This window comes from Meriones unguiculatus, chromosome 15, assembly GCF_030254825.1.
Source record: "Meriones unguiculatus strain TT.TT164.6M chromosome 15, Bangor_MerUng_6.1, whole genome shotgun sequence".
Taxonomy (NCBI): domain Eukaryota; kingdom Metazoa; phylum Chordata; class Mammalia; order Rodentia; family Muridae; genus Meriones; species Meriones unguiculatus.
The window spans coordinates 1,707,529-1,716,001 of NC_083362.1; the positions used below are offsets into that span (position 1 = coordinate 1,707,529).

The 8,473-nt window shown below is 58.5% G+C and overlaps 2 protein-coding genes across 2 annotated transcripts; one reads left to right on the top strand and one right to left on the bottom strand.

Moving 5' to 3' along the window:
• Positions 1–171: 171 nt before the first annotated feature.
• On the top strand, positions 172–4,469 carry Trappc14 (trafficking protein particle complex subunit 14). The gene is made up of 11 exons (XM_021650719.2): positions 172–780; positions 1,033–1,128; positions 1,229–1,358; positions 1,464–1,550; positions 1,665–1,785; positions 1,877–2,024; positions 2,307–2,389; positions 2,475–2,638; positions 3,167–3,321; positions 3,467–3,660; positions 3,760–4,469. The coding sequence occupies exons 1-11, from the start codon at positions 370–372 to the stop codon at positions 3,911–3,913; spliced, it is 1,743 nt and encodes a 580-aa protein (XP_021506394.1). The 5' UTR covers positions 172–369; the 3' UTR covers positions 3,914–4,469.
• Positions 4,470–4,810: 341 nt separating this feature from the next.
• Positions 4,811–8,150, bottom strand: Lamtor4 (late endosomal/lysosomal adaptor, MAPK and MTOR activator 4). Its single transcript, XM_021650722.2, has 4 exons — positions 7,997–8,150; positions 7,618–7,698; positions 5,416–5,533; positions 4,811–5,127 (listed from the first exon to the last, which is right to left on the bottom strand). The coding sequence occupies exons 1-4, from the start codon at positions 8,099–8,101 to the stop codon at positions 5,030–5,032; spliced, it is 402 nt and encodes a 133-aa protein (XP_021506397.1). The 5' UTR covers positions 8,102–8,150; the 3' UTR covers positions 4,811–5,029.
• Positions 8,151–8,473: the final 323 nt, after the last annotated feature.

The following is an 8,473-nucleotide window of genomic DNA, read 5'->3' on the forward strand; positions in this document are numbered from 1 at the left end:
AGAAGGAAAAGAAGAGAAAGAAAGGAATGAAGAGAGCGAGAGGGAAGCAGGGACAAATAAAAATGAATTCCACCCAAAGAAGCCTGTCCAGCCTCCGACAAGCTCCTCAGCAGCCTGCACGCACTTCCCTCCCAGCCATGCAACCTCGGAGGCCACGCCCCTTCCTTTCCGCTTCCGTCTTCTCTCCAGTCATTCAGCCCCGCACCCCAGTTCCGGCGCCCCCGGGTCTGGGTTCCGGGTTCGTTTCCCTGGCTTCCGGGCCGGGCAGGTGTCTCCCGCTGCCCGGCGGAGCCGCGGTCCGACGCCGTCGGGACTCGCCGGCCGAGCTCCCCGCCGCCCCGGGCCGGGCGGCGCCGCCCTCCCCGCCCGATGGAGTCTCAGTGCGACTACTCGATGTACTTCCCGGCCGTGCCGCTGCCGCCACGCGCCGAGCTGGCTGGGGACCCGGGCCGGTACCGGGCGCTGCCCCGGCGCAACCATCTCTACCTGGGGGAGACAGTCCGCTTCCTGCTGGTGCTGCGCTGCCGGGGCGGCGCGGGGCCCGGCGTCGGGAGCGGCACGGGCTTGGCGTCCGGAGGGGCCTGGACCGAGCTGGCGACCGCCCTGGCCGCCCTGGCCTCGGTCAGCGCCGGAGGGGCCCTGCCAGGGAGTGGCGGCGCCGGCGACCAGGATGCGGAGCCCCCGGGGGGTGGGGACCCGGGGGGAGGAGGCTTGTTTCGGGGCTGCAGCCCCCTTCTCACGCACGGCCCGGGCCCTGCTACCTCAGGGGGAGCGACCACGGTGAGGATCTCTGGGTGACAAAGGCTGAGGGGAGGTTTGCTGGAAGCGAGAGAGGCAGTTTGGGGCTTGGACTCCTTAGGGACGTCATGCAGGAGGCAGATGACAGCATTGCCCAGCCTTGTGGAGGGACCTAAGATAGACGACGAAGGACAGCGAGGGGAGGGCATGAAGACTTGCTGTGTCTTGCAGAGGTTAAAGGATCCTGCGCCTTTGACACCTTCCTGACTTCTTCACCCCTTTCACAACCCCTAGCTGCCTGTGGAAGAGCCGATTGTGTCCACAGATGAGGTCATCTTCCCACTCACCGTTTCACTGGATAGGCTGCCCCCAGGGACACCCAAGGCCAAGGTAGGATGGTAGAGCTGGAGCTGTTGACCTAGAATCCGGGTGACATTTCAAGACCCATCTATCACTCCTCGTGATGTGGGCCGATGGCTCCTGTACCTAGATTGTAGTGACTGTATGGAAGCGGGAGGTCGAGGCACCAGAAGTCAGAGATCAAGGCTACCTGCGCTTGCTGCAGACGAGATCTCCTGGGGACACTTTCCGTGGAGAACAGAGCGCCTTCAAGGCTCAAGGTGGGGGAGATGGGGAAGGCTGGAGGCGGGAGAGGAGTGGATGAGAGGGACCGCATGGAAGGGAGGAGCTGGGGGCGGAGGTCTGAATCCTTGCCCTGTCCGCAGTGAGTACCCTGCTGACGCTGCTGCCCCCTCCAGTTCTGAAATGCCGACAGTTCACTGTGGCTGGAAAACACTTGACTGTGCTCAAGGGTGAGCTTGAAGAGCAGCGAGGGAGTGGGTTGGAGGACAGTGATGCTGGGTAAGGGTGGAGTTGGGGTGGGAAGTGGTCTCCCTACTCTGAGCCGGGCTTGTTGCCCTACACAGTGCTGAACAGCTCTTCCCAGGAGGAGATCTCCATCTGGGATATCCGAATCCTGCCCAACTTCAACGCCAGTTACCTACCTGTCATGCCCGACGGGTCCGTACTGCTGGTGGACAATGTCTGGTGAGGTCCTGGGGAGAGACGGGACGTTGAGTGGCGGGACGGACGTAGCCCATGCAAGCTCATGCCACTGCCACCTTCTCTTCCCAACTAGTCACCAGTCTGGGGAAGTCTCCATGGGCTCCTTCTGTCGGCTTCCTGGTACCTCCGGCTACTTCCCCTGCCCACTTGGTGCCCTGGAGGAACACAACTTCCTGTTTCAGCTGAGAGGGGGTGAGCAGCCCCCTCCTGGGGCGAAGGAGGTGAGCTGGTATCTTCACAGAAATGAGAGCAGTGGAAACGGTTGAGTTGGTGGAGTGCTTGCTTAACGAGCACGGAACCCTGGGTTCTGTCAGCATTGTGTAAGGCAGGCATAGTGGCAGGCCCTTGGGTGGTAGCAGGAGGATCACAAGGTCAGGGTCACCCCCAGCTATGTAACGAGTTGGAGACCAGTCTGGGCTGAGATCTGTCTCAAAGAAAAGACAGTGGAAGGGAAAGGCCATGGGCCTCTGAACATGGGAAGTCTCCCCTTGTCCCGTCTGCAGGGTCTTGAGGTCCCGTTGATTGCCATCGTTCAGTGGTCCACCCCAAAGCTGCCCTTCACCCAGAGCATCTACACCCACTACCGGTGAGTAAGTGGAAGACCCAGCAGCACTCTGCTCCTCACCTCTGCCTAACACCAAACACCCAGCTTCCTCTCTCACCGCTCCTAGCCTTCCCAGTGTCCGCCTAGACCGCCCCTGCTTTGTGATGACCGCTTCTTGTGAGTCCCCTGTTCGGACCTACGAGCGTTTCACTGTCACCTACACGCTGCTCAACAACCTCCAAGACTTCCTTGCTGTGAGGCTTGTGTGGACCCCGGAACACGCACAGGCTGGTGGGTGTCACCTGCCAGGCCTTGTCCCCTGGGAGGGACAGGAAAAGGGATAAGAGGCAAGGGCGAACAGCTCACAGTAGTGCCTGCTCCACCTTGCTGGGTGGCTGCAGTACATGGATGGCTCTGCCTCGAACCTGGCCGGTCACCCGGGCTTACAGATGCCGCGAACCTGGCCGGTCAGCCAGGGTCACGGATGGGGGTTGAACGTGTTTTCTGGTACAATTCCCCCCCACTTACTACCGTGTGACCTTGGGGAAGTTACTTCATCTCTGAGCTTCGATCTTCCTTAAAATAACATCTGATGGCTTGTACATATTAACAGAGCTAGTGCCTGGTGTGGGTCAGAGCAGACCCCAGCACACAGCATTAACCACTGTTGTCTGTAACCCTCAGCAAAAGGGAGCAGTTACTCAGGTTACCCCATAGAGTGCTTGCGAATTGAACACCCTGCCCCCCACACACTGGTAACCGGCCTGTGGACACTGAGAAAAGCTGCCCAGTGTTGACGGGCGTCTGTGTCTGCCCCAGGAAAACAGCTGTGTGAGGAGGAGCGGCGGGCCATGCAGGCCGCCCTGGACTCCATCGTCTGCCACACACCCCTCAACAATCTCGGCTTCTCCAGAAAGGGCAGCGCGCTCACCTTCAGCGTGGCCTTCCAGGCCCTGAGGACCGGGCTCTTTGAGGTGGGCCCAGTGTTGGGTGGACGAGTCAGGACCTGCAGCGTCTAGAGGGGAAACGTCTTGGGTGGCACGAGAAGGCTGGGCGCAGGAAAGGTGGAAGCCCTGTCCCCCTGGGTCTGTGTGTGAAGGTCTGCATCTTCCCACCCAGCTGAGCCAGCACATGAAACTAAAGCTCCAGTTCACCGCCAGTGTGTCCCACCCTCCACCTGAGGCGAGGCCCCTGTCCCGCAAGAGCAGCCCCAGCAGCCCCGCTGTCCGGGACCTGGTGGAGAGGCACCAGGCCAGCCTAGGCCGTTCTCAGTCCTTCTCCCACCAACAGCCTTCCCGGAGCCACCTCATGAGGTAAGGGACCTGGACTGGTATCAGTGTGACCAAGAAGAGAGCTGGGGTCAGGTGGGATGCTGTACCATGACGGAGCCTACAGCCTTCTGTCCTCTCCAGGTCAGGCAGCGTGATGGAACGCAGGGCCATCACACCTCCCGTAGCCTCCCCTGTCGGCCGGCCTCTCTACCTACCCCCGGACAAGGCTGTGCTTTCCCTAGACAAGATTGCCAAGCGTGAGTGCAAAGTCCTGGTGGTCGAGCCGGTCAAGTAGCGCCCCTTTGCCGACTATGCTCCAGACACCGCAGAAACCCTCCGCCCAGCGGGCTCTATGCTCCTAGGCTGCGCCTCCCACTGTGGGCAGAGAGGCCCCACGGCTGCCTGTCTGTGTCTGCTGATGAGGGACGAGGAGAAGCTGTGAAATGGGTAGTACGGCTGCAGCTCAGCCAACAGTATTCCCTAAGTCCTTGTAAGGGGGGGCTGGCCCCACCCCAGCAGGGCAAGGGCTGCAGGCGCTCCCTTGCCCCAACCAACCCTTCACTTTGTCCCGAGTTTACACTATTCTCAGTCCTATTCAGTCCTCTCTGCCTCCACAATTCCTTTCCACCCACCCGCAGGGCTGAGATTAGAGGGTGGTAGTGGTAAAGGGACCCACAGTGACAAATGACTCTCCTGTCTCAGGGGTTGGGGACATAGCTAGGTGGCCTCTTTCTGCCCCTCATGTTTACGTTGGCAGCCCGAAGCACTTTAAGTTGTTTTCTTGTTTCTCGTCTGTTCCCGTAACTTATTCTCTCTACAGCTTCCAACTGAAGTAAAACTGTTAAAAACTGCGTGGGAGGGAGGATGACTTTGTCTCTGTGCTCACCATGGGGAGATGGCCTCAGTACACAAACAGCTGTCTTCCTATGTGTGCTTCTTCAGCTCCTAGTTTTACTTTGGTGTTTTTTTTTTTTTTAAACACTCCCACCCCCCCACCCCGTGCAGCCGTCAGAAACTTGATGCCAGGGTTACAGGTACACACCACACCTGTCTCCCATTTGCAGTGTTACATTGCCTAGTGGTGGTCTCGGCCCACCACTGAGGGACTGAGGTACAGCTGTCTCCATAGAAGGCTGAAGACAGGCTTAGGCTGCAGCCTCACCCCCACTCAAACAACGCATTCTGTGCACACTTTTCTGCCCCAGAAGGGTTGGACTGGTGTTTATTGTGCAGAAGGGAAGGACGGGTCCCCTTGCCATAGTTTCCCTCAACGTAAAGCCTTTGGGCCTTGGGCGAGGGTGAGGGGGTGCTGGGCCCACACCCAGTTCCAGCAGCGAAAATGGTAGGAGACGGTGTCCTCCATCACAGGCCCCACGGGCAGTCCGCTTCTCCAGCCAGTGCTTTCTGCCGCTCAGACATCGGCAGGCTCCCGGCCTCGGTTCTGCCTCTTCACCACGAACACCCGCTGTCCCGACACAGTCACCAGCAGCGTGTGCTCGCCAAAGACCACTGGAGAGGGAAGGGAGCATGGGGTTAGTGGGTCTGGTGGCCTCTCAGGAGGTCACAACAGAATTGGCTGGAATGGGACACAGCAATTATGTAGTTCCCAGAGGAGAGACAGCTGTGAAACCTTTCCTTCTCGTATTTCTTGGTTCTCAATACTAGAGGACTCTCAAACAGAAGGCAGTAATTGAACCAGGGACGGTGGGGGAAGTTGGGAGTCTGTGGAACGGAGCCAGGTATGTTTCCTGGGCAGAGAGGCCTCTAGAAGCAATCCCACCAAAGGCAGGAGCTTACCAGACAGGCGTTTGAAAGGTACATTGGTGCCGTGGTGCAGCCGGAAGCCACAGGCTGTGCTGACCAGCTCTGAGATGGCGCTGGCTGCCTGCTCATCATTTTCAAGGTCCCCCGATGACTGCATGCAGATGGAATAGGGTAGGAGCAAAGAGTGAGAGCCCAGACTTGGGCACAGGACCCCTGGCTCCCATACCTGTTGTGGTCTCCCCTTACACTCTGCCACAGGCCCACCTAAACCCTCTGTGCTGGTGGTGCCTCCCTGTTTCTCGCCCTGAAACACCAGGCTTCACCTGAGAGCCAAGCTGAGCAAAACCTCAGGTGTGCTGACCAAGTCATCCAGCAGGCCCCAGCCCCTCCTAGGATTCTAGGCAGATGTTCCAGCGCTGAGGCAACTGCGTAGCCTTTAAAGGCTCTGCGGGTCCCAGTCTTCCCACTTGTCCTGTCTGTAGGCTTCGAAGCAGAAACACCCACTTCTTTAAAGCTTTCCCTCCGGCTACTCCTTGGGTAAGTGATAGGACAGGAGCCCAGACTTCCTCTGGACAGTAGCATAGACTATCTCAGCTTCCTCTTCCCACCATTCTAAATTGAACCTTTACTAGATTTTAGTTCCTTTTGCTCTGTTTCTCCATATGTATGTTGTAGTCAACAAGACCTATTTTGGGGGGCTTGCATAAGTTTCATGATAGAAAATGACCAGAGGACATTAAAACACTGCCTGCATAATCAATGTACTCTATAACTGCTATCAGTGTCTACAGTCAGGCCATCAAAATTCCCCTAACACCGCCTTGGTCAGTTTCCTTTCTTGATTTCTTATTTGTTCAGGCACCTTGGTATTTTTCTGGTTTTCCCAGTTCAAAGTCCTGGATGGGTACTTCAGAAAGGTGATCCATGTGCAGAAGTACCTTTACCTAGTTATTACCAACATATATTAATAGGTCTTACTATGTGATCTCTGGGCTGTGGACATGGCTTAGTGGATAAAAGAGCTACTACATGCCAGAGGACCTGAGTTCAAATCCCCAGCCTGGTATGGCCACACTGGGCACCCATAACCTCAGCACTGTGGGTGCCTAGACAGGCAGATTGCTGAGGCTTGCTCAGGCCTCCAGCCTAGCTCCAGGTCCAGTGAGAACCTGCCTCAAGGAATAAGGCAGAGAGCGGTGAGAGCAGGTCTCTGTCAGGTCCTGCACTGGCCTCAGCACATGTATGGGCACATACAGCCGTGCACACACATGCGCATACACTAAAAAATAAATACAATGTCTCCTGTCCTTGCTCCTCATGGCTACCAGTGGTTTCCTACCTAGGTGACTCCTGGAACAGCCTTGCTCACCCTTCTTTGAGACACGTTTTTGTTTCAAAACCCTTTAAGCAACACTCAAGACTTGTCCAAAGATGTTGAAGCTTGCCTGAGGATGTCCTCCACCCTGTTTTACCACATCACCCTTCCTGTTCAAACTGGACACAAACCCACAACCTGCTCAAGTCAGGCACTGTCCCTCGCAGGCACGTATGTCCAGCTCCCTGCCCTGAGTGCTCTTTTCCTCCATCACAACCTGCCCTGCGGCTCAGCTGGACTCCGGCCTCTAAAGAAGTCACAAAAAAGTTCTAGGGGCCAGTGATACGGCGCAGAGCGTGAAAGTGCTTGCCTCAATGTCTGATGATGACCTGAGTGCAGTCCTCAGAACTCAATCGGTGGAAGGAGCCCTCGCTCCCGGAAGCTGTCCTCTGACTTTCACTCACTGTGGCCCTCACAATCCACACACACACACACACACACGAGTTTAAAGATAAAATAACATACTACAAGTGACCAGTCATCAACACACCTGTAACTAATTGTATGGTAAAGCTGGTAAACTTTTTTTTTTTTTTTTTGAGGCAGGGTTTACATGTAGTGCAGGCTGGGACTGAACTTGAAATGCAGCGAAGGATGACCCCGAACTTGTAATCCGCCTGTCCCCACTTTCCTGCGATTACAGGTTACGGTACGCCCCACCGTGTTTGATGCAGTATTGGGGATTGAGCCGAAGGCTTTGGGGTGCTCTGCACTGAACTCTGCACCGAGTGACACCCCGACCCGTTAGAAACAGACCTCTTTTACAGCACCAAACAAGGGACCTGGGATCCGGACATTAACGACGGTGTCTGGCCGTGCGCCCCAAGGACCCCGCCCCACGCCCCGCCTGCCCCACGCACCGCCAGCACCGCGCCTTCGCTCAGCACCAGGTAGCCGAGCTGGTCGGGGATCCGCTCCAGCCCCTGCGTCAGTGCGGAAGTCTAGCGGGCGAAGAGGAAGGGGTGAGAAGCTCGGCAGCCCGGGGGCCGCATCTCCCCGTCCACTCCGGACCCCGGGCCCTTCCACTGGCCACGCACAGCGGCCCGCTCGCGGCCCTTCCCACGCCAGTCCCTCACGCCCCGCCGCAGAGCCCTCCCCGCCGCCTCCCTCCCATCTCCGGTCCCTTCCGCTCCCAGCGGGACAGGGGGTGACAGCGGAGTGGCACGCCGTGAGGGGGCAACCGGGGACCCGGGACGCGGAGGGCCGGGCAGGCACGCCCGCGCATGCGTCCGCACTCACCATCGCCGCCGCGGGAGCTGGCGGAGCCCGGTCCCCGCTGCGCAGCTTCCGGCCCGGGTCACGTGGCCGGGCCTGCGCGTGCGGACTGGAGGGCGGGCGCGTCATCAGCCCGCATCGCCCACTGCGGGGCGCCGCTGTCCGGACACGCTGGGGATTGGCCCGGCAGGCGAGGGTGCCCGCAGGGTCCGCGCGTCAGTGGGCGTGGGCGGGACACCCTCCCCGCGCTGCCGTGTGCGCGTGTGCGCCCGGGGCCTCCGGGCTCGACCCTGACGTCGCCGCATGGGAAACGCTGTTCACGTGTCGAGTCTTCTGGGAAGAACTGTGAATGGGTGAACCGGATCTGGTGTGTTCACACTCCACAGATAGCATCAGTGGTCAGGAGGGACAGCGTATGATCAATACACGGGAATAACGTCCCAACACCCAAGGATACAAGATGGAGAAGGCAGGCCGGGAAGATGGCTCCAGAGACCGCTG